Below are 26,720 nucleotides of genomic sequence, written 5' to 3'. Positions count from 1 at the left end.
AGATGAAGAAATTTAAGCCATCTGTAGTCATATGAAAAAATGCTCTAAATCACTATTGATTAGAGAAATGCAAGTCAAAACAACTCTGAGGTACCACATCACACTTATCAGATTGGCTAACATGACAAAACAGGAAAATGATAAATATTGGAGATATGGGAAAATTGGAACACTAATGCATTGTTGGTGGAATTGTGAAATGATCCAACCATTTTGGAGAGCATTGTTGGGGGGGGACCATAAAAATGTGCATACCCTTTGAACCAGCAATAACACTTCTAAGGGCTGTATCCCAAAGAGATCATACAAATGGGAAAAGGACCCACATGTACAAAAATATTTATAGCAGCTCCTTTTGTGGTTGCAAAGAATTGAAAATTGAAAGGATGCCCATCAATTGGGGAATGGCTGAGCAAGTTGTGGTATATGAATGTAATGGAATACTATTGTGCTGTAAGAAATGATGAGCAGGTGGACTTTAGAAAAACTGGAAAGACTTGTATGGTCTGATGCTGAGTGAAGTGAGCAGAACCAGGAGAATGTTGTATACAGTAACAGCCACATTGTGTGATGACTAACTTTGATAGACTTAACTCTTCTCCACAATGCAAGGATCTAAGACATCTCCAAACGCCTCATGATGGAAAATGCTATCCACATCCAAAGAAAGAACTGTGGAGTTTGAATGTAGATTGAAGCATACTATTTGCTATTTTTTTTCCTTCTCTTTTGTTTTGTATTCCCTTTCTTTGTGGTTCTTCCTATTGGTTCTAAATCTTCCTTACAACATCACTAATGTGAACATATGTTTAATAGGAATGTATATGTATAGCCTATACCTGATTGCATGCCATCTTGGGGAGGGAGGAGGGAAGGGAGGGAGGGAAAAATTTAAAACTCAAAACCTTATGGAAGTGATTGTTGATAAATCGGAAAAAAAAAAACTGATAGAAGAAATGATAAAGACCTAAAAAAAATGAGTTATTTTTCAGCCCAGGTTAGCATAGAGCAGTGCAATGATGGTCTTAAGATGTTTGTGTTGTGAATTCTTTAGTAGCATCTTAAGCAGGAAAAAACTGCCCAATTATGTTACAAATAAAATTTTCCTATATGACAACAAGCATGTTTCAAGAAAGGTTTGTCTCTGTAGCTATTTGAAGCCGTCATCATCTTGTGCACAATGATTTAGGTGTTTGTATACCTGTTGTATTAAACTGACCACTTGTGACTAAGCACATCATGTTCTGTAAATTTCTTAACCTGTCATAAAAATGTTTCTCAACATCCAAAATAGTCTGAGATTAAGGTACATTAAGGAAAGCATTGGTCAGAAGCAAAACAGACTCTTTTTAAAAAAAAAAATTAGATTATTTTTAGTTTCCAACATTCACTTCTATAATATTTTGAGTTTCAAATTTTCAACACTTCCCCAAGATGAGGGGCAGTCTTATATAGGCTCTATTTATACATTCATATTAAGCGTATTTTCACATTAGTCATGATATTAAGAAGAATTGGATCCATTGGGAGGAACCACGAGAATGAAGAAACAAAACAAAACAACAAAAGAGTAGAGCAAATAATATGCTTCGATCTGCATTCAGACTCCATAGTTCTTTCTCTGGATGTGGATAGCATTTTCCATTGTTAGTCTTTTTGAGTTGTCTTAGATCCTTGCGTTGCTGAGAAGAGCTAAGTCTATCAAAGTCATCACATAATGTGGCTGTTTCTGTGTACAATGTTCTCTTGGTTCTGTTCATTTCACTCAGCATCAGTTCATATGTCTTTCCAGGTTTTTCTGAAGTCCATTTGCTCATCATTTCTTATAGCCCAATAGTATTACATTCATATACCGCAACTTGTTCAGCCATTCCCCAGTTGATGGGCATCCCCTCAATCAAAACACACTCTTGAGGAGGGAATAGGGTTAAAAAAATAAAAAGGGAAGGATAAATATAAAAGAATAGGATGATGGAAAATAGACAGTGAGCAGTCACAACTGTGAATGTGAATGGGATGAAGTCACCCATAAAACAGAAGATGGCAGAATGGATTAGAAACTAGAATCCAATAATAGGTTGTTTACAAGAAACAGTGTTAAAACAGAAAGACTCAGAGTTAAAATAAGCAGTCAGAGCAGAATCTATTATATTTCAACTAAAGTGAAAAAAGCAAGGGTAGCAATCATGATGTCAAACAAAGCAAAAGCAAAAATAGACTGAATTAAAAGAGACAATCAAGGAAACTACATTTTCTTAAAAGGTATCATAGACAATGAATTAATATCAGTACTGAACCAAATGGCATAGTGTCCAAATTCTTGGAGGAAAAATTTAATGAATTACAGGAGGAAATAGCAAAATCATAATAATGGAGGATCTCAGTTTGCCTCTTTCAGCCAAAGATAAAATTTAACCATAAAATAAATAATAAAGGAGTTTAGTAGATGAATGGAATTTTGGAAAAGTTGGATGTAATAGATCTCTGGAGAATATTGAATGGGAATAAAGGAGTATATTATTTTTCAGCTATATAAAGCATGTTCTCAAAAGTTGACTATTAGGTCATAAAACTTCACAACAGAAAAGAAGAATCATTATATGCTTTCCTTTCTGACCATATTGCAATAAAATTGCATTGAATAAAAGGCCTTTGAAGCATAGATTAAAACTTAGTTGGAGTACTAACATCTCACACCATATACCAAAATAAGCTCAAAATAGGTACATGATTTAGACATAATGAGTGATATCATAAGCAAATTAGAGGAGAATTGGGGGGGGGAAAAAGCTAACTTGTCAGATCTATAGATAGGGGAAGAATTTGTGACCAAACAAGGGATAGAGAGGATCAGGGGAGGTAAAATGAATAATTTTGATTACATTAAGGTAAAAAGTTTTTGCACAAACAAAACCAATATACCAAAATTAGTAGGAAAGCAGGAAAGTGAGAAAGCATTTCTTCACAGCACATTTCTCTGATAAAGGTCTAATTTCTCAAATATATAGAGAACTGAGCCAATTTTTTAAAAATAAGAGCCATTCCTCAGTTTAAGGCTATGAACAGATTGTTTTCAGAAGAGGAAATAAAAGCTGTCAGTAGTCACATGAAAAAATGCTCAAAATCACTAATAATTAGGGAAATGCAAATTAAACTAACTCTGAGATATCATCTCATACCCATCAGATTGGCTAAGATGACAGAAAAGGAAAATGACAAATGCTGAAGGGGATGTGAAAAATAGGTACACTAATGTACTATTGGTAGATCTGTGTACCAATCCACCCATTGAGGAGAACAATATGAAACCATGCCTACAGTGCTATAAAACTCTGCATACTGTTTGATCCAGCAATATCATTACTAGTTCCGAATCCCAAAGAGATAAAAGAAAAAGGAAAAAGCTCTCTCTCTAATATTTATATTTAAGAAATATTTATAGCAACTCTTTTTGTGATGGCAAGGAACTGGAAACTGAGGGGGTGTCTATCGATTAGGGAATGACTCAACAAATTGTCATATATGATTATAAGGGAATACTGTTATGCTTTAATAAATGATGAGCAGGATGGTTTCAGAAAAATGTGGGAAGACCTACATGAACTGATGCAAAGTGAAGTGAGTAGAGCCAAGAGATCATTGTACACCGTAACAGCAGTATGGTAACAATGAACAACTAAGAATGACTTCGCTTCTGTCATCAATATAGTGACCCATGACAATTCTGAAGGAATCATGATGAAAAATACTGTCTACCTCCAAAGTGAAAACTGATGAAGTCTGAGTGCAGATTGAAGAATATTTTTTCACTTTATTTTTCTTGACACCCCCTCCCCCCCGCAACATAGTTAAAATAGAAATACGTTTGTGTGACTTCATATGTATAATGGATATTGTATTTCTTGCCTTCTCAATGGGTAGGGGAAGAGCTTGAGGGAGGGGGAAAATTTGGAACTGAAAATAAAATTGAATTTAATAGAAAAAAATGGTGATAATAGTCAGGGATTCATCCATCAGGACTGCACACCCTAGGTAAGGCACAGTCATCCCATGTTGAGGGCAGGGTTCCTGAGGAGGTGAAGCAGTCCAGCGAGTGAGTGAGCTGGGAGCTATAGCTGTTTTCAAGTATTTCAAGGACCATTGTAAGGAAGGGAGCAGAAAGAATTTAAAATGGGGAAGACCCTATGCTGTCGGGCCACTAGAAATACAGACCATGTGGAGAATTGGGAATACAGCTACCTAGTACCCCTTGCCAAATGGTCAGCTAGAGTACAAAGGCTTTTTTTCGTAATGTATAATGGAAAATCCCCTGGCATCCACATGAACATAAATTGTAGAGGGTGGGGGTGGGGGATAGATTTTTCCTAAGACCTTGTGAATTTTTTACTCTATTCAAACAGTACTTTCCTGGGAAGAGCATTGTCTCAGTGACAAAAAGGAAAACAGGAAATGTTTAAGTTCATCAGGATTGTCAACATGAATCCTTATGTGTGTTTTACACTGTATCATTTTATGTTAAATAAACCTTTTTAACTCTTGACTGTATCTTCTATCTCTTGTTTGGTTATGAATTCTTCCCCTGTTCACAGATTGGAAAGGTAGTTTTTTTCCTTATTCATCTGATTTGTTTATAATGTTGCCTTTTATGTCTTAAGTTGTGTATCCATATAGCACTTAACTTGGTATATGATGTGAGATGGTTGAGATGATGGGATGTTGGTCCATACCTAATTTCTGCCAGACTGATTTTCTAATTTTACCAGCAACTTCTGTGGAATATTGAGTCCTAACTCAATAGTTGGCATCTTGATATTTATCAAACATTAGGCTACTACATTAGTTTCTGTCTACTATGTATTTAATCTGTTGCATTCATTGACCTGTCTGATTTTTAACCAGTACTAAATTGTTTTGAAGATTAGTTCTCTGTAGTATAGTTTGAGATCTGGTTCTGCTAGATCTCCTTTTCTAGTTCTTTTCATTCCTCCAAATGAATTTTCTTATTATTTTTTCTAGCTCTATAAAGTAATCCTTTCCAATTTTTTGTATGGCATTGAATAAGTAATTTAAGCAGTGTTGTCATTTTTATTATATTGACATTGCCTACCCTTGAGCAATGAATATTTCTCCAACTATTTAGGTCTGTTTTCATTTGTATAAAGAGTGTTTTTTTTTATATTCATATTATTTCTGCTTGTGTCTTGTTAGGCAGACTTCTAAATATTCTCTACATCCTCTAGATATCATTGAATGAGATTTCTTTTTCTGTTACTTCTCATTGAATATTGTTGGCAAGATACAGAAAAAAGCACACTTAATTTAGCAATTATTTATGTAGGTTCTGTAACTTTTGTACCAGTCACTGAGATCAAATATAGTTAACTTTTTTTATCTGAGACCTAAAGTGATTAAATGATTTGTTCAAGGTCATGAAATAAGTGTATCTAAAATTAGAACCCATGGATCTTGACTTTAGTCCATTGTCAGTTTTTGTATGCTTTATAACTATATTATGCTTTTATATTCTCTTATAGCTATATATGCTATATTATAGGTCTGGCTCTGTAAGAATAGAATTTATGAAAGCAATACAAAGAAGGGCTGATTTTCATGTATGCTTATATGAGATGTAGCATGATACAGTATATAGAGAAGTGGCCTCAGAGTTAGTAAGACGTAGGTTATTTAGCCTCTCAGTGTTCTAGGCCAGTGGTGTCAAACTCAAATAGGAAAGATCTCTACTGGCTGTATATTGACTTAGAAAACCACAAATTAACATGTTGTATTTTTATTTATTTTGTTAAATATTTCCCATAATATTTTAATCTATTGTCTCCTCACCCCCATTCCTACACTTTTGAATGTGACATCTTTGATTGGGCAGTTCTCTGACTATAAGTTGCATAGGAGTTACTGACCTGTATTAGTGTAGGGCGTTTCCTCACCTAGGAGTTCCTGTGCTAAAGAAATCACAGATCCAGTCCCTATTTCTTTAATATTACAAGACTAGTAAGTTATAAGAACTGGGTTTTACTTCTGACTCTGATACTTGTGTGATTGTGGACAACTTGCTTAAACCTTTTTGAGCTTTAAATTCTTTATCTGTAAAATTGGAATAATAATATTTTCATCACCTACCTTGTTGACTTGAGAAGATAAAGAAAAATTATGTATGGAAAGCACTTAATAAATCATAAAACAATGTATTTTAGTTATTTTATTAAACTCAACCTTTATTAAAAGTTTTTAAAAATAAATTTTAAAATTCTTTCACTCTTACTGCTGTGACTATTGATCAGGTGATTAATTCCTTTTTTAATACTGTTACAAAATTTTAATGTCTAAGTTTGGGTGTCTGGGGATAGTGAGAGAATGCAAATTGACCTCTCCAAAAACTGTTTAAAGCATTTTACTAATTGGAATATTTACTAGAAAAGATTATAGGTTAGAGAGTATAGTAAAGGTTTTTTCTTCTTCACCACTTATTGTTTTTTCTTTCTTTTTCTAGAATTTTATAGGAGTGAAGTGATCAAGAATTCTTTGGTAAGTTTTTGTTTTGATAGGTTCATATAACTGGGTGTATGCGTATATAAATATACTTGGAAAAATGCATCTAAAATGATATTTAGGATCTCTGAAAGATCTCTTTGTGAACATGGTCAATTGCATTTGGAAAAAATATATGGATAGGATGTGTTGTATAAGAATTCAGGAAAAATCTGTGATATAGATCCACTGAAATATGTGTAAACATATTTGAAACTTTTATTTATACATGAATTGAGATCCAAGCCTAATGCTACTTTGTGTATAAAATGTTTATTCTTAGTTTTTAAATTTGCTGTGATAATGAAGTTATTGTTTATTAGTCAGCAAACATTTATTAAGCTCTTACTATGTGCCAGGCACTGTGCTAAATGCTGGGAATACAAAAGGAGTCAAAAGATAGTCTCTGCCCTCCAGGAGCTCAGAGTCTAATGGGGGAGACAACAAGCAAACAGATCCATACGAAAAAGCTATATAGAGGATAAATAGAGAATAACTAACAGAGGGAAGAGACTAGAATTAAGAAAGATTTTCTGCAGAAGCTGAGATTTTAGTTGGGACTTAAAGGAAGCCAGGAGGTGAAGATGAGTAGGGGGACTATTCCAGGTCTAGAGGAAAGCCAGAGTGCCCAGAAGAATACTGGAAATATTATTCGGGAATTAGATTATGAAGGATTTTGAATGCCAAACAAAAAAAGTACAAAAAAAAAGGTACAAAACAAATTCAGCCTATTTGTTTCAAAGCTGTCCTGTTTGTGTATGCTTCCTTCTGAAATTCCATCTATACTCTTCTGTGCACTTTTAAAAATGATTCAGTGATCCTTTTTTTTTATCTTTTTTTTTTCCACCACTACTGTTAATTCCCTACCCAATTAAAAATTGAAGAAAACAAGCAAAAAATTCTTGTAACAAATCAACATAGTCAAATAAAAATATTTATTCTACATATAGTTGCCATTTCCAAAAATACATATCTTTTTTTCCACAACTTGAATCCATCACCTGACTGTCAGGAGGTGGGTAACATGCTTCTTCATAGTTCCTCTGGAGACATGATTGGTCATTGCTTTGATTAGAATTCTTAAATTTTTCAGAGTTGCTTTTCTTTATAATTGTATAAATTATTGTCTGACTCTTGTTCTGCTCACTTCACTGCCTTAGTTCCTACTTCCTAGAATTCTCTAAAATTGTCTTTTTTGTTATTTCTTATGTTACAATAATATTCCTTGACCACAGTTGCTTATATACCACAGTTTGTTCTGCCATTCCTCAATTGGTGGGTACCTATTTAGATTCCAGTTTCTTTCTTTTCTCTTTCCTTTATTTCAGGTCTGCCACAACCTGTGGCCTGAGAGTCATTTGTGGCATGCCAAAGGATTTTGGGAGGTCCACGAAAAAATGTAAAGGGAAATATCTTTTGTTGCTGCAAGCAGCCTGTAAGCAGCCCGCTGGCTGCAGATTGTGCAGGCCTGCTTTACTTCCTTTTAGTCTCCCCTTCAAGATAAAGAAGTTTATTTTGCTTGTGATTGTTCCTTTAAACAGAATTATTTTCCCTTTTAATGTCTACTCTTCCATCCTACCCCTGCACCTTGCACTGTTGAATTTAGTATATTTCTACCCTAACCTCTTTGTGCCTGTGTTCATCTTTCTTTTGTCTGGTTCAGATAAGAGTGAGGTTCACCTAATGCCACTTCCCTCAACTCCTTCTCTTATGTTTTTATATTCTCACATTCCTCAGTTATGAGAAATAAGAAGTTCTACTCTCTTCTTCTTCCTTTCTATAACAGTGCATTCCTTTTATCTTTTCCATCTTTCCCTTCTTCAGTCCCTCACAGTAGTACCAGTCAACCCCGTGCCATCTCTTTTTCTTATTTTAACTTCCTCTGTACCCTTTGAACATATTAAGGTTCTAAGGGAAACTTATTTCTTCTCCCCTTATTAACATATTAGCATTATATCATCATACTGTACCTTCCTGTTGCTCAAATAAATGTACCTTTCTAGGTTTCTCTTAAGTGTTATTTTACATTTCAGAGTTCCTGCTAAGCTCTCTCTTTTCATTGGAAGTACTTGAAGGTATTTCATTACATTCAAGGTTCATTTTTTTTTTCCCTGTCAGATTATGTTCATTTTTGTTTTTTGGAATATTTTATTTGAGGATCTCTGCTTGTTTGTAGTAGGAGACAGTTTTTATGTGATACTGATTGTGATTCCTTAGTATTTGAACTTTTTCTTTATAGCTTGTAGCACATTTTCTTTGATATGGAACCTCTTGATTTTTGCCATGACATTCTTGGGACTTTTTCTTTTGGTATTTCTTTCATGAGGTGATTGATGGATGCTTTCTGTTTTTACTTCATCTTGTGGTTTCAACAAATCTCAGCAGTTTTTGTCATGATTTTCAGGAGTCTGATTCTTAAATTATCTCTCCTTGACCTTTCAGTTATTTTTGAAATCTTTCTTACATTTTCTTCTATTTTTTCCCCCAGTCTTTTGATATTGTTCTCATGTCTCTTGTCTCAAAGATACATTGATTTCTGTTTGATCATTTGATTGATCACCTATTTCTTGGGTAAGGTTTACCACTTTTTCTTTTATTCTATTATTCTTCCATTTCTTTCCTTTGAGCTTTTTGTTTTTTTAATCTCATGTTTCATTTCTTCTAAGTATTCATGTTAGTCCTTGCGGAATAAATTTTTTTTTCCTTTGAGTATCTGCAGTTGTTAGGGATTTATTTTTCTTTCTAGGTTGGCTTTTTGCATGTCTTTGGATGTATTATACTTCTTTATGGTGGTCTGTAACCTCTTATTTACTCATCTCTCCCTCTTCAATTCCTGAATTGGGCCTTTGTCTTCAAACTTCAGCCTAGTGAGTATGACTTCACTTCCTGGGAAAATTCTAGAAGAGTCCATTAAAGAGGTGGTTAGTTATATTAGAAAGGGAAGCAGTGATTACAAAGAGCCAACATGGCTTCATCAAGTACAGGGTATGCCAGGATAACCTAATTTCCTTTTACGATAGAATTATTATAGCTGTTGCATGAAGGGAATGCTTTGGATAGTGTTTAAGTAGATTTTTAGAGAGTATTTGATAAAGTGTCTCAGTTATTCTTGTGGAGAAGACTTAGAGATGTAGATTAGATAAGTATACAACTAGATGGATTTGGAATTGGTTGGCTGTCTAGACTCACAGAATAGTTACTAATACTTTACTGTTTCCATGATAAGAGGTGTCCAGGGGAGTACTCTAATAATTTGTGCTTGACTCTAGTAGTTGAACATTTTTATCAGTGATTTATGTGATATCTAAAAATATTTTGATAACTTAGGGCAATAAGATGAATCTAATAAGATGAAATTGAATAGAGATAAATGTGAAGTGTTATATTTGAGTACTTTTTCAATATAATTTTAACAAAAGGGTAAATTGAGATAGATCTTTGAGCGAGATAACATTTGCAGGGGCATGCTACCTGTCAACAAATGGGTCAATGGCTTACCTCTATTAATGCCGAAGACCCTGAGCAAGAGGACAGTTCTCATTGTATAGGGTTTTTAGGAGTATAGAACAAAGAAGAGTGGGGTAGATGACATCTTGGAATTAAGGGAACAACATGATTGTTTGGAAGTTAGGTAATGAGTGCTAGCAACCACCGCCTTCTTCTGTCATGAGACTAAGAAGTGCTCATTGTGTGAGTGCAGGTGTGTGAGATACCAGCCCAGTCTTTTGGACCGCAAACCAGACATCCTTGAAAGATAGCTTGGTGAAAGAAAGACATCAGGCCCAAACTCATTTCCCAAGGTTAGCAAAATTCTTTGAGGCAAGAATAGATGGATTTTTAAATTTAACCCATTACAGGCAAGCTAAACTCTGAACTGAGTTCAGAAACAAAGAACCATGACTTAAGCAGTTACAGGGCAAAATCAATTACTTGTAAATAGGATCAATTAGAAAATTATACAGTGTCAATTTTCATCTTCTCAGTGCAAAAAAATATTCAGCATTACAAGTATTATTAAGTATTAAGTATATATTATTAAGTATTATTACCCCCTTCTTAGGGGGTGTCGTAGTCAGACAGTAATCTTAAAAACATCTTGAAGTTATAATGGACTCCAAGCTCAATATGAATCAGCAGTATTATATAGTAGCTCCAAAAGCTAATGTGATCTTAGGCTAAATTAGAGGGTAACTTTCATCATAATCATCATAATAGCAAACATTTATTTAGCACATGTTATGTGCCAGGCACTATGCTAAGTGCTTTACAAATCCTGGGAGGTAGGTGCTATTATTATCTCCATTTTACAGATGAAGAAGGTGAGGCAAATAGGCTAAGTGACTTGCCCAAGGTTTCACAACTAGTAAGAATTTGAGGCCACATTTGAACTCAGGTCTTTCTGACTCCAGGCCCAGCTCTTTATCCACTGTATTTCTTCCATCAATAAGGAGGTTATAGTCCAATTGTACCCTGCCCTTACTGAGTCAACTAAGTGATGAAGTGGATTGAGTGCTGGACCTGGAGTCTAGTCACAAAGACCTGAGTTCAGAGTTCAGCCTCAGAGACTAGCTGTGTGACTCTGGGAAAGTCACTTAACCTCTGCCTGGATTAGTTTCTTCAACTGTAAAATGAAGGTAATAGTACCCACCCCCCAGGGGTGTTGTGAGGATGAAATGAGGAATTTGTAAAGTCAGTGCCTGCCATATAGTAGGTGCTTAATAAATCCTTTTCCCCTCCTTCCATCTCTGCTCACTTCCTTTGAGTACTGTGTTATGTTTTGGGCACCGTGGTTTAAGAAAGATGTTGATAAGCTGGAGATAGATAGAACATTTATTGAGTGCTTACTCTGTGCTGGGCACTCTGACAAGTTCTGGGAATACAAATACAAGCAAAAAGAAAGACAGCCCCTGTCCTCATGGAACAGCAGGAGAAGATGTCAAAGAGAGCTGAAAAACTGGGGTTGGGGAAGGGAGAAGGTAAGGTATCTTTGTGAGGCAGTGGAGAAAGGCAGCCTCAGACTCCATGGGCTGGTCCAGGTGCATCTAAGCACTTGGGTTAAGTGCTGATTCAGAGAGATGGAGGAATAAGCTGTAGGACTGGAAGTCTTGTCAGTATGAGAAGGCCACTAGAGTAGAGGTGGAAACATGCTCTAAAGTACCATAGATTGATCCTGGTTTGAGTGATGGCTGGCGTGAGCGCTTCCTTACAAGGACATTCTGAGACTAATTCACTAGGAGGAGGAAGGGGCAAGAGGGGCAGAGGTGTTGACAGTGTAAGAAGAAGGTCACTGGGGCAGGTGGAGAGTCCTGGGATATCATGGGCTAGTATGGGTTAGAAGAGAGAATGATGGTGGGTGTGGGTGCTTCATAGAAAGGCACACTCTGAATATTCATAGCTAGTAAGCTGGGCAACCAGGATAATGAAGGGCCTTGAGTACATGCCATGAGGATTGTTTAAGGAAATGAGGATGAGCTAATCCTGGAGAAGGTAAGATTGAGAATTGGAGTGAGTGGGTGGGTGGGGGGATATAATGGCTGATTTCTAGTAGTTGAAGATCTGTCATATGGGAAAGGGATTACATGTATTCTCTTTGGCTCCAGAGGGCAGAACCAGGAGTAATAATAATAATAATAATAGTAACAATAATAATAACAACAACAAAAACTAACATTTATATCATGCCCGCTGTGTGCCAGGTACTGTGTTAAGTGCTTTACAAATATATCATTTGATTTCACTTTGGGAGGAAGGTACTATTATTATCCAATATATACAATCTGTAGAGACCAATTTAAGCTTAATATCAGGAATAACAGCTAGGGGGCAGCTGGGTGGCACAGTGGATACAGCGCTATGCCTGAAGTCAGGAAGACCTGAGTTCAAATTTGGCCTCAGACATTTACTAGTTGTGTGACCTTGGACAAATCACTTCACTCTGTTTGCCTCAGTTTCCTCATCGGTAAAATGAGCTAGAGAAGGAAAAGGCAAACTACTGTAGTATCTTTGTCAAGAAGACCCTAAATGATGTGGTCACAAAGAGTCAGACACAACTGAAAAAATGACTTGACAACAAAATGTTTATAGTGCAAAAGGTTTACAAAGCACTTTCTATGTTATCTCATCTGATCCTAACAATCTGTCATAACCTCTCTTCCCCTTCACCCCTGCTTTTGGGTCAGTACTTCAAGTACTACTGTCTTCATTTTACCAGTGAGGAAATTGAGGCTCAGAGGTTATATGACCTGCCTTTTTGTTTCATAGCTAGTAAGAATCAATCAATTCATCCTCCTCCCAACCCCATCCCCCTATGTTTCCCTTTTTAGTTTAAAACCTCTTTTTTCAATTTGACTAACAATTATTAAATGCCTTCCTTACGTGAACCTTAATCTTCAAATAAATATGATCTTCTCAACTATTTTTACATATAGTCTCTTTGAGTTGGAAGTAATCTTGCAGATTGTTCAGTCTAGTCCTTCATTATATAAATTGGTAAGCAGAGCCCAGAGAGATAAAGTGATTTGCCCAGGACTAGTACTCCTCAAGAGTAAAATAGGTTGATGAAATTTTAGTATGTATGTGAAAGGAGGTAAGAAGATGTAGTGGAAGGATCTTTAGAGTTGAAGTCTGTAGATACCTGGGTTTGAATGGTGACACTTAAATATTCAAGTTAATGTCTGAGTCTGTTTTCTCACCTGTAACATGAAATGACCATCTAGGGTTAAACTGACCTTTGTGTGTTTTTTGTTTTTAATCAGAGACACTAATGCTAAGAACCTACTGTTTTGAGGGAAAATGTGTCATGGGTTCAGTCAGTCAAGAACTGTAAGCTTCTGTTGAAATTGTATAGTTTTGTGTACCTGACTAAAAGGTTTCACTGTGTTGAAATCCTTGGAAACTGATTAACCAAAAGACATAAATTTATGGGTATGCTTATGGCTATGTGTGTGTGTGTGTGTGTGTGTGTGTGTGTGTGTGTGTGTGTTTGCTTGTTGTTTTTGTAAGATAGATTTTCAAATCAAGAGGTTATTTTGGTTGAACTGTGGCTGTGTGAACTCCTGTTGAGTTCTTTTGTTGGGTGAGGATGAGTGAGTGGGAAAAGAGAGGGAGTTAATTTTTCTTACTGTTTGTGGCCAAATTAAGTGGTAAAATACATTTGTCCTGTGTTAGTCCATAACAGATTCAAAATACTTCAGCTTTTTTCTTATCAACCATACTGCCACTACTTTGGTGCAGGCCCCAGCCTCAGATCTAGACTTTTGCAATAGCTTGCTGGCTGATTTCCCTCCCACAAGCCTCTCCAGTCAGTTCTTTGACTCAGCTGTCAGTGATCTTCCTTAAGCATAGGTTTGATTATTTCACTCCTTATTCAATCAATACCAGTGGCTCCCTATTACTTACAAGATAAAATGTTCTGTTTGGTGTTCAAAGACCATCATAAAGTTACTCCTTCCTACTATTCTTCTTTTACTTTTACTCCTTTTCATGGACTTGGTGATTCAGTGGCACTGTTCTGAGACCTTGCTTCATTATTTACTGAAAAAATTGATGTTATGTGCCATGAGCTCTCTTTTCACCATCTTGCATCACCTAGATGCCATTTGCCATTACCTCTTTTTTTGCCCCTATTTTACCTGAAGAGGTGACTTTTCTCCTTGTTAAGATGCCCCTCCATCTTCACAAGTGATTTCATTGCATCCTTTCTTCTGCAGCAGACTGCCCACACTCTCACTTACGTTCAGTCTCCACCTTCTACTGAATGTTTCCCTGTTGCCTACAAACATGCCGTATCCTCAAAAAACCCCTCACTTAACCTATCCATATCTGCTAACTTTTGTCTCATATCTCTCTTTCTTTTTGGGCCTAAAGTTGAGAAGGCCTTCTACAAAAGATGTCTTCACTTGTTTTCCTCAAAACTTTCTGCTGTCTGGCTAATGACCTCATCATTCAACTGAAACTGTTCTTTCGAAAGTTACCTTGACCTCTCTGCAGCCTTTGAGCTGTCAATCACCCACTTTTTGATACTTTTTTCCCCTCTAGGTTTTCATGACACTGTTCTCTTCTAGGTTTTCCTCCTATCTGTTTGCTCCTTCTTAGTCTCCTTTGCTAGATTTTCACCTAGATTATGCCTGCTAACCATGGGTGTCCCTCAGGGCTCTGTCCTTGGCCCTTTCTTTTTTCCCTCTAAACCATTTCACTTGGTGATCTCATAAGCTTGCGTGGATTCAGTTTTCCTCTCTAGAGCAATGATTCTCAAATCTGCTTATCCAGCCCTACCCCCTCTGCTGACTTCCAGTATTGCATCTCCAAATGCCTGTTGGACATCTTGAACTTGATGTCCTATAGACATCTTAAACTTAATATATTACAAAGTAAATTCATTATTTTCTGCCCCACTTCCATCTTCCCCCCTCTAAATTTATCTACTTCTTTCTGGGGCACCACCATCCTCTATCATCCAAGATTGCAACTTAGGTTTCATTATCAACTCTTCACTTTCTGTCCCCTTCCATATCTAATTTCTTGCCACAGCCTATTTATGTTACTTTCAGATTAGTTCTTGAATGTGCCCCCTTCTCTCCTCTGACACTGCCACCACTTTGAGGCAGGTCCACATGACTTCATACCTAAACGATTGCAGTAGCCTGCTAGCTGGTCTCCCTGCCACAATTCTCTCGCCATTCCAGTCCGTTCTCCACTCAGCTCCCAAAGTGATCTTCTTAAAAATTACCTCTCCCTACTCAATAAATTCCGTTGGCTCTCTTTCACCTTCAGAATCAGTATAAAATCCTCTGTTGTTCCAAGCCCTTTATAATCTGGCCCTTCCTAACCTTTCCAGTTTTCTTATACATTACCCAACTACCCATCCCTCCAATAACTAACCTGCCATGTACTCTGTGATCCAGTGACACTGGCCTCCTTGCTATTTCTGATATTAGATATATTCTCTGCTGACTCTAGCATTTTCACCAGCTATCCTCCATGCTTGGAATGCTCTCGCTCTTCATCTCTTGGCTTCCCAGTCTTACTTCGAGATTCAGCTAAAATTCCATCTTCGGTAACAGGCCAGCGTAACCTGTGGCTGCCTGAAATCCTTTGGCATGCCACAAGCGGCCTAAGCGACACAGGTTGTGCAGGCCTTTACTAAAAGAAGCCTGTTCTGATCTCTGGTGCCTTCCCTCTGTTGGTTAATTCCAATTTATCCTTAATACAGCTTGTTTGTATATAGTTGTTTTCATGTTCTTTCCCTAGCTAGACTGTGAACTCCTTGGAAGGAGATTGTTTTTTCCTTTCCTTTGTATCCCCAGCGCTTATCACAGTGCCTGGCACATAGAAGACAATAAATGTTCAATGATTGAGTGATTTGTCCTCATTGATTGAGTGAACTGTCCTCATTGCTACGACATTCTTTTTCCCAACTGAGAGCATTTTTACTGGCCATCCCTCATGCCTAGAACTTTTTCCTCTTTATCTATAACTTCTAGCTTCCTTCAGGTCTTAGCTGAAGTTCCACTTTCTACAAGGAGCCTTTCCTAGTCCTTCTTAATCCTGGTGCTTTCCCTTTGAGATTATTCCAATTTTTCCTCTGTCTTTCTTGTTTGCACATAGTTATTTGCATGTTAACTCACACATTAGTTTGTGAGCTTGAGCTTCTCAAGAGCATTGATTGTTTTTTGTCTTTCTTTTAATGCCCAGTACTTAGTCTTGTGCCTGGCACATAATAAACAATGAATAAATGCTTGTTGATTGTTTTTCAGTGTATTAATTTCATTTGTTTAGGATGGTCTTATAAAAATGGTTTTTCCTTTGGTTATCTTTAATTCATAGTCATGGAATCCTAGCACAAGGAATGTACTAGGAATCTTGAAGTTAGATATGGAAGGGAAGGACCTTAGGGATCATCTGATCTCACCCCCTCATTTTATAGATAAGGAAATTGATGCCCAAAAAGAGGTAAGGGATTTATCCAAGGTAATGTAACTGGTTAGTGGATGAACTGAGACTAGAATCCAGACATTTTGTCTCTTGATCCAGTGCTGCCTACAGGCTTTTTCATCATGGCCATTAGCATTGTTCCTTTTGACCCTACAAGAAGTAATTCAGCAGATGTTTATTAAGCTTTTGCTGTTGTGGCATGAGTTGTGCTTTATAGTCGTGGATACAAAGATGAAAAATGGCCTTGTTTCTGCTTTCAGAGAGCTTGTAATATAATAGGCCAGATGTAATACATGTATGCAAAAAATACCATAACAGGGTAATATTTTGTGGCAAAGAAGACCCAGCAAAGTGCTATAAGAAAATTTGAAGAGGGAGCAAAGTTTTAGATTCAGGTATGCACCTGTAACATCAGATGTGGTCTGCATTACTGTGGGCCAATCTGAAGTAAGGTTTCATTTTTGTTGGTGCTACCCATTCTCAAATAACAGATAAATCCTCCACAGACATCCTTCCCTGATAGGGAAGTAAGTTGGGAAGAGGGAAACTACTAAATTTCAACAATTCAGAGCTGGTTACAGTATGTGAGCAGTCTTGATTGTGCTGATAAAGTACAAGTCTGACTTTAAAGTCAGAATAGAGGGTTGAATTTTTTTTTGTTTTGTTTTGTTTTTTTGGCTAGGCAATGGGGTTAAGTGACTTGCCCAGGGTCACACAGCTAGTGAGTGTTTTGTGTCTGAGGCCGAATTTGAACTCAGGTTCTCCTGAGTCCAAGGCTGGTGCTCTGTCTACTTCACCACCTAGCTGCTCCCGGCAACCTAGCTGCCCCCTTGAATGTCTTATTGCAAAAGGGTGGAGAACCAGGTAGACCCAACTTTTGTAATTTCTCATTTGTAGTCTGTATGACTATAACAAATTTGAGCTATAAGTTGAACAATAGCTCATTTTTATAGCATCTTACCATTTCCGAAGTGCTTTTGTTACAATAGCTCTTTGAGATGGGCAGACCAGATATTATTGAGGCTAAAAATGGAGAAATGTTCTTTAAAAATGTCTTGTTGATACCTTTTGTTTTTATATCAGTCATTTCCATACATATATAATGTTTACTCTTACCCTTGACCTCCAGTGATTTTATAGATAGATAAGAAAGATAGATAGATAGATAGTATTTTCTCATCCTTCACTTCCAATGAGACATCTTTCAAGATAAAGAAAAACGGTTGAGGGGAAATACCCGACATAGTAATAGCATCTGGCAGTGTATGCAGCATTCCACACTTAAAATTCTTCTTACGAACAATAGGAGAGAGGGCCAAGAACTATCTAGTCCAAGCTATAGTTCTGGTTCCAACAATATTATTTACTAGCTTTGTGAACTTCGGCAAACTGACTTTCCTCTGAGGGTGAGGATCCTCAGCTGTAAAATGGGGAAAATAGCAAGTCTGAGCATGTCATCCATTCCCTCTGTTCATATAGAACAAGCTTCTTAGCTTGGAATTTAAGACTTCACTGTGTAACTCTCACAAACCTTTCTGGCCACATTTAACTCTGCTCCTACAGAGGGAGGTACTTAACTTGTTTTGTCTTGTGGATTCCTTTGGCAGTCAGTCTCCTGAAGCCTATGGATTCCTTTTCAGAATAAGATTTTTAGATGTGTAAAATTAAATACATGGGATTTAGGCAGTTATAGTAAAGGAAGGTAATTATAGTAAAATATTGCTATCAAAATATTTTTAAACATGAGTTCATGGACACCAAGTTAGGAACCAATGCCCTAGGGTGGGGTGGTGGGAGGGTGGAGGGGGAAGATAAGGTAACAGGGATTGGGTTTAGCGAGTCTAAGAAAGAAAATAGTGAGTACAAATAAGATGGAAGGATATTCACAAATAATAATTATAACTTTGAATGTGAATGGGATGTATATGGAAGCTCTCTTTGTGGTAGCAGACTGCTAGAAATTGCAGAGATCCCCATCAATTGGGGAATGGCTGAACAAGTTGTGATGTATGGTTGTGATGGAATACTATTGTGCTTTAAGAAATGATGAGCTCAGTGATCTTTGAAGGCATGGAAAGATTTGTACAAAATGATAAAGAATGAAGTGAGCAGAACCAAGAGAACACTGTGTACAGTAACAGCAATATTCTTTTAAAAATAGCTTTGAGCAACTAAGTCATTTTGACGATTATAAATACACGAATTAAAAATAAAGGACATATGAAGAAAGATGCTGTCTGCATCCAGAGAAAGAACTGATAAGTAGAAGTATGTATAGAAGTATGTATAGAACACATACACACATAACTTAATTTTGTCTAATGGTAGCCATCTCTAGGCGCGGGGGGGATGGGAAGGAAGAAAAGGAAAAAAAGAAGAAATTTACATGATAATTGTTGTATATTTGGAGGGAATAGAAAGTTTTACATGGAAGATTTGCAGTTCCATGTGCAATTATCTTATTTATTGTACTGTGTTATGGAAATGCTTGTTTTGTTCCATGAATTGAAAATAAAATAAATGCGAAGAAAAGGAAAAGAATGACTTGAATATAATGAAGCATTGTTGTATATTAGAGCATAGGACTTGGGCAGCAGCAGAACTCATTTTTAATCCCAAGCACCTACACTTGGTGGTGGTGTCTCCCATGAAAGGTCATTTAATCTTCTTGGAAGTTGGACTAGATGCTATCTAAGCCTCTTTCTAAGCCTAATGGTTTAGGAATATGAATTTTGTGAGTGCTAGTTCAGTGGTATTTCCACTGTATCACAGTGCCTCTCATGGTTAGGCAATGACTTAATATTTAAAAGCACCTCTAGGAATAATAATGTTAATAATAGCTAACTAACATTTACATAGTGCTTTCCAAAGCATTTTACACAAATCATCGAATTTGATCCTCCCCAAACCCTTTTGATGTAGATTATCATCTCAATTTTTACAGATGAGGAAACTTGAGTCTGAGAGGTTATAAGTGACTTGCCCAAGGTTTTAAAAAAAGACTGGTAAATGTTTGAGGCAGGATTTGAACTCAGGTCTTCCTGATTCCAAGTCCAGTATGTTCTATTCAGTATGCCACCTAATGACTTTAGGAAGTTAGGCTATGAATTTTTCTGAACTATACTTTGTTCTGCTGTCCAGTTAGTGAGTATCTCCCATAGTAAACAAGACAGTCTGATACTAGTAAGTGGTCCAGTCTTGGACTAGATATGAAAGAACTGGTGTTAGTTTTATATACATATGTAGGTTAAATAGAAATTTGAAATTACTTAAAAGCACAAATTCATGGACAAGGAAGTCACTGGAATTGTGACAAGCTGTATGTGCTAAACAAGGCAGAAATTGTTGCTCATTGTTTGGCAGTCTTCTGTTGTGTTTCTTTTTTTTTTTTTTTTGAAGATGATTAAAAGGAAAGGCTTTGTTCTTAGGAGATTGACAAAAGCTTACTTGTGATGTATTGGGAACCAAACAGGAACCCAGGCTGTCTCTTCAGGAACATAGAATGAAACGAAGCAGCATGGTGCAGTGTAAAGCACATTGGATTTGGAGTCTAAAAAATAGAGTAAGCTTCTTGAAGGTAGGGACTCCAAATCCAATGTCCTTTCCGCTGTACCTTGCTTTGTCTTTGTACTCCCAATCCCTAGCACAGTACCTGTTACATTTCAGGTACTTAGTAAATGCTTATGGAATTAATGTTATTTGAAGTCAGGCCTGGTTTTAAATCTCAGTTGTTACTGCCTTTGTTACTTTGGGCAAGTTATTTAACTTCAGGGCTTCAGTTTCCTCATATCTAGAATGAAGGGCTTAAACTTATCTCTAGGTCACATAGAGCTGATCTTATGAATTTAACTTAAAGTGTTCTTGCCTGCTGGACTATAGACTTTCTTTAGGAATGGAGTGGTTATGAATGGATTTTTCTTGCATTGGCAAAATGTTTTCTTTTAAACTTGTAGAAATGTTGCTTTCACAGCATCCTGATGCCCTTCTGAAAATGGGGTTATTACAACATGTCTTTCAAAAGGTTGTGAGTCTGAGTTGCTGAGTGTAGTTAAGTGTATATGACATTTTAGAATGCATTCACTTTTGCTTGGGGGGGATTGCCTTATACATGAGCCCAATAGACAGTCACTAGTGTGGGTGTGTTACCCCTTATGACTGTATTGAAATCTGGAGATCCACTTACATTTATTTTCTTCATGTTCCATTTTCTAAAAGGCAGATTTGCCCTGGGAGCAGTAGCACTATGTATTCATTCATTTATGGGATTTAAAGCTGGAAGAGAATTTAAAAACTATCTGGTCCAACTGCCTCATTTGAGGAGGAAACAGACCAGAGAAGTTGAATGAATTGCCTAGAGTCAAATAAAGAGCATAACAGAGAAGAGATTTGGAATCAGGTCTCCTGACTGGTACTCTTTTCACTTATTCTTCGGACATTTATTAAGCACTTATATTGTAGACGGTGTACTTCGTTAGGCTTTGTAGGGTATAATGATAGCAAAACCAAGGCTTTTGTCCTCAAGGAGATGACAGTGAACGTACTGTGTTATGATCAGTTAGTCATACTTACAAAATGCAGTGTTGTTTCAGTATGAACAACAATAACAGTACCAATAATTCCCTTTTACAGATAAGGAAACTAGACATAGTGGCTTACCCAAGGCTAGAATGATAGTTCTAGCGATAGTTTGAGGACTAGAATATTGTGTACATATCGTTGTCCTTTGGATCACCCTTTCTTCCCTTAGATCTTAGGATCATTGACCTGGAGCTGAAAGGGGCCTTAGTGGTGATCTCATATAAGCCCCTTATTTTAAAGGCAAGTATCTTGAGTCTCCAAGATGGTAGGAGTTTGTTCGAGGTGCCATAGCTCGTATAAGGCAGAGCAGGGACTTGAACTCAAGATCTCTGGCTCCAGAGCAAGTGTTCTTTCCGCTCCCCTGTATCCTCTCCTGCCCTTTTGCCTCTCACCCTGATAACCTGAAGAAATGTTCTCACCTGACCTTGACTGTCTAGATGCATGGATGCATTCACTTTTCTCTGTGGAACCTGCACTTGGATTCTAGTGCTGAGAATGGGAACGTGCTCGTGCCCCAGCATTAGCTGCACTGCTTGGATTAGACTCTACTACCATCTTTTCTGCCCCCGCCCTTCCCCTCTTTCTACCTGAAAACCTCATCACCAGGAAACTCATCTTCTTGGTGATTGCATCAGTTTTGGCACCCAACTCCATCAGCATTCCCAGTAGCCTCTGCTCCTCTGATTGGAGGGCTGGAGGTCAGAACAGAAGACTCTTCCCAAAGCCCCCATTTAAAGAAGGCTCAGAAGCTCAGCCAACTCTTCATTTCCCACTAGCTTTACTGCTTGGATTCAGCTCCACCATATCCATGCTCCCTGCAGGTCCCCCCTTCCCCCCATTTGAGCTTCTTTTTGTGTGTTGTCTTCCCCCCATTAGGTTGTAAGCTCTGTGGGGGAGGGACTATCTTCTCCCTCCTCCCCCTCCCCCATTTGTAACCCCAGAGGTTAGCTCAGTGGCTGGTACCTATTGGGGCTTAATCAACATTCGTTGCATTTTATTATATTGTTACACTGTGCAGCTTACTTCTTTGCTCTTGTGAATCTTGTGGTCCCCTGTATTTCACTTAAGAGATAGACGAGGCATGATAGGGTAGCAGTGCATCTGAAAAAGATCTGGGGTTTTTAGTAGATTGCAAGACAGATATGAGTCAGTTGTATGATACGGCAGCCAGAAAAGCTGATGTATTTTTTGGTGGCATAAGAGAGTGCCCAGGACTGGGAAAGTGATCACATCTGGAATATTTTGTTCAGTTCTGGATATTGCATTTTAGGAAGGATATTGATAGCTGGGTAACATTCAAAGAGCCTGGGATTCCTTCCATATGAGAGTCAATTGAAGGTACTGTGTACATTGGTAGTAGGATGAGACAGGGAACTGGTGGTAGTTTGTAAAGGTTTAACTGTTACAGGACTTAAAGCTAGAAAGGATTTTAGAGGTTATCTAGTCTGACCTTTTCATTTTATAGATAGGAAAAATGAAACCAAGAAAGATTAAGTGACTTGCCCTAGTCACTCACTAGTAAGTAATAATGCTGAGATTTGAAACCCAGTGTTCTGACTCAGTGTACAGCAAAAGCTGCCTTAGAGCAGTATACTTGAGCTATGGATTTATGAGACCCTTTTAGCTGTTTATAAATTGTAAAGCAGGACAAGTCACAACTTGTTTGTCTCAGATGGTGCATTGGTGAACTAATAATGTTATTAATTCTCTGTAATTCTGAACTTTAAACATTTATTGTATACTTTGAAATGTAGGATGACAGATGCAGTAAAATTAAGGTTAATTATTATCTTGTTAAAGTAATGATTTTCAGACTTTATGTAGGATGAAAGTCCACCTGACTCCATAGTTTATGAGTGTTTACTTCAAGGCTACATGATTTCATCAGTGTGGACACTCTCCATCAACAGTACAGATTGCAACTCCCTAGTAGATCTTATTAGACAGTATTTGTGAATTGCTGTAGCAGGAAAAAATCATTAACTGGTGGCTAGTATTCTGGGGATGAAACCTTCCTTTTCCTTCTGCATGTTGTCAACCTTTTTGACTTTAATCAAGGACTTTGTTCTCTTAATAGTAATAATTCGCATTTATAAAGGCAGTTAAAGGTGAGTAGATGACCCTTCATATTTAGCTCTAAATTTACTTTGGAGCTTCAGATCAGCATCATGATTTCTGTCTTTTATATTACTTTTTATTTACTCTCCCATGTCTAGAATTATAGAATCACAGAATTTCAGAATTAGGAAGGTCTTCATTAGATATCTAGTACAACCTATGCCTGAAAGAGAATAATTTGTTCAATGTTTCTAATAAATGGTTAGCCTTTATTTGAAGACCTTTAATAATGGGAAACCCTTTATTCTCCCCCCCCTCCATCCCCCCTCCTCTTAACATCTCCATAACTTTTGGAGGCACTACCATTCTTTCAGGTTTACAGCTGAAGAGTCATTCTTGAGTGTTCGCTCTTTCTTAGTCTTCCACATTCAGTGAGTAGCCAGGTTTTTATCTCCAGCATCCATTCCCATCACTCACAGCACAACAACCCTAGTCTAGGCCGTCATCAGCTCTCACCTGGGCCATTAGGATAGCCTCTTAATTGGTCCCCTTGTGTCCAGTCTCTCCCCTTGCTAATCCTTCTGTGCGGCTTTCGTATTTATACTCCTAAAGAATGCTCTGCTGAATGAACTTAAATAGTTTCCTATTATCTGAAAGATCAAATCAAATCAAAAAAATCCTTATTTGGAATGTTTAAAGGGTCTTGGTTCAGCTAAACTGACTTATTTGCTGTGCTCTGCATAAGACATTCAATGTTTCCATCTTTGTGTCTTTGCACAGTGGACTTTTACTCATGCTTGCTATGCTTTCCCTCCTCAACTTGCCCTTTAGAACCCTTAGCTCCTTTCAGAACTCTGCTCAGGTGCCACCTCCTTTAAGAGGTATTTACTGATTCCTTCATTTGTCATATCTAAGCCCATCACTGTGCATTTGTTTTTTATTGGTGGCATATTTACTAATCTCTGATCCTGCATCCCCTTACTTGAGTTTAAGTTCCTTGATGGCAGGCACTGTTTCATTTTTATCTTTATGTCTTCAGTGCCTAGCATAGTACCTGGCACATAGTAGACACTTAATAAATGCTTGTTGATTGATTTTTTTTTTTTTTGGTATTCAAATTAGATCATTCAATTTCACAACCTTTTTTTTTTTAAAGGCTTACTCTATTTAAAGCCCAAAGATACAAAGACAAAAGCAGGTAGCCTCTGCATTTGAGCTAGCTTATATTCTTCTTGGGGTGGATAACAGTATATGCGCAGATAAGTAAACACAAACTATACTCATGGTGAATACAAATTAATTTCTGTGGGCTGATAGAGAGCATTGGCAACTGGGGATAGTTTTTGAAAGATCTCATGCAGTAGGTAGAATTTGAGTTGAGCCTTGAAGGAAACTAGGTGTTCTAAGAGGCAGAGGTGTAGAATGAGAGCATGCCAGGAATGGGAGACAAGTCTGTGTCCAGGGAACAGTAAGTAGTAAATTACCCTGGAATATAGAGTACGTTGAGGAAGTTAATATAAAATAATGGGCCGATTGACTGGAGCCAACTATAGATGTAAAGGGCTTTAAATGCCAAACACAAGAGTATATATGAAGCTACTTGAGAATGGTCATGATATAGGTGGTAATAAGTACTTGTTAAGTGAGTGAGTCAGATCTGGGTTTGAGCACTCACTTTGGAAGTGATATAGATAGAGGATGACTTGGATAGGGGAGAGGCTGGAAATAGAAAGACTGAGAGGGAGACTAGTTTAGACTAAAATACTTTGTAATCCCACAAAATTCTAGGATTCAGATATTCTAAACAATTGTTTGTGGTTAGACACTTATTCTCTGCTAAAGCACTTAAGGTATGTTTATGTCAATGGACATTATTCCTCATCTTTTCTTTCTAGTACTCAGGTTACTTTTTTCAGAATGATACCATGAAGCAAGATCCCTTGTCAAGGAAATGTTAAGAAGTTGAGGAGTTGATTTCTGTAAGCAGTGGGTTGCTCTGACAGTTTTTAGAGAGTGTGAAAACTAAGAGCTAGTTAAGATCCAGCCCCCTCGCATGCTTATTGTGAAGGTTTTTGCTGAAAGGAAACATAGATTGAAAAAAAAAATCTCAGGCATGTTTTAAGTTGAATTTTCTCCATGACTCCTTTTTTTTTTTTTTCATACCTATGCTGAACCAAAATTGCTACTTCCGAGTTTGATTACTCATGGTTAGGTGGTGTAATGAATAGAGTATTGGCTTTGGAGTTAGGAAAACCAGAGTTCAAATCTTACCTTGTATACTTACTGGCTCTGTGACCTTGGGCAAATAAGTCATAACCTCTCCCGGCCTCAGTTTTCTCATCTGTAAAATGGCAATAATAATAATACCTAAATCAGGGTTATTATGAGGATCAAAGGAGATACCATATGTAAAGCACTTTGCAAACCTTAAAATGCTATGTAAATACTATTATTCTTGTTATTATTTTCAAATACTCTTATTCTTGTTGTTTATTATTATTATTATTTACAATGTTATTCTTATTATTTCTTGTCTCTAAATGTCTTCTGCGTGCATCACAAAATAAATTCTACGGGTAGAGAATAAAGATTTGATGCCAGTGAGAAGTTAAGTTTGCTGTAATTTCCAAAAGAGTTAAAAAAATGTTTTGAACAGTGACAGCTTTTGGAATAACCTCCCCCAGTTTTGAAGGTGACAACACACATTTGTATAAGTTTTCTCTGACCGATTTTCTTCACTTCCAAAATGAGGGTAAGAACACCCACCACAGCTGGTCGTTGTAAGGAACAAACAAGATAGCATGTATGTGTGTAAAGTGCTTTGAAAACCTTAAAGCACTATGTAAATGTTAGCTATTGTTATTTTCATCTTGGTTTTCTCATCCTTGTTATTATTCCTAAGATACTTTAAAAAATCAGTTACCTCATTTTATATAAGTCATATTTAGATTTATGAGATGTGCTCTGTTTATGGTGATTTTGATATAGTGATTTATCTGTCTTTCGTGGAGAAGTGATATTCTTATTAAGATGAGATTTTTAAAGGAATTGTTCCATCAAAATCTAAATAGCTTCTCTGAGATAGTAAAAATTTGAGTAACATAAAGAGTCAAATTTTAGGTAATCTCTTTGTCTTCTAAAAGTAAAATCATGTGTGATTTAATGACATTGTTAGTCCTGTTTATCCAAGCTCTACCCTTTTCTTCCTATATATTATTGAGATCTTAAGTTGTCATTTTCAGTTATCTATGTAGACACAGAATAACACATAAATCTTTCTGTAATTGCCCCATTGATGAAAAAACTCAAACTGCATGTTTCTGCTAACTTAACATGGGTACAACCCATTCATCTTCCCTCATACTCAGCTTTCCCTCAGTAGGAAATAGCATCACATCATTGCTCCTTTACCTTCCTTTGACAATGTTTCTTAGATCTGCCGTTAAAAATGGAGATTGGAGCTGAGAATTATGGAGTACCATGACCTTGACGTTATAAAATTTGTTTTTCATTTTCATAGTCACTAGTTTATTTCAGTTTCTGTTCTCCTTTGCAGCATATGTTTCTCTGTAAATTTTTTGCCTCCAGTATTTAATCCCTTTGAT

At 37.0% G+C, this 26,720-nt stretch overlaps 1 protein-coding gene across 2 annotated transcripts in view; it reads left to right on the top strand.

Annotated features, from left to right (window-relative positions):
- The window catches only part of UVRAG (UV radiation resistance associated), a 463,865-nt gene that overhangs the window by 51,621 nt on the left and 385,524 nt on the right, over positions 1-26,720 (top strand). For both annotated transcript variants that reach the window (XM_027848208.1, XM_027848210.1), the window contains one exon: positions 6,509-6,543. In XM_027848208.1, coding sequence (XP_027704009.1) covers positions 6,509-6,543 — 35 coding nt within the window. Of the gene's footprint in view, positions 1-6,508; positions 6,544-26,720 lie in introns of those variants that run through there.

The sequence above is a fragment of the Vombatus ursinus genome, unplaced genomic scaffold (genome assembly GCF_900497805.2).
Source record: "Vombatus ursinus unplaced genomic scaffold, bare-nosed wombat genome assembly UNPS02005659.1, whole genome shotgun sequence".
NCBI lineage: Eukaryota > Metazoa > Chordata > Mammalia > Diprotodontia > Vombatidae > Vombatus > Vombatus ursinus.
Note: the sequence above shows the minus strand (reverse complement) of the source record. Positions and strands in the feature narration are given on the sequence as shown.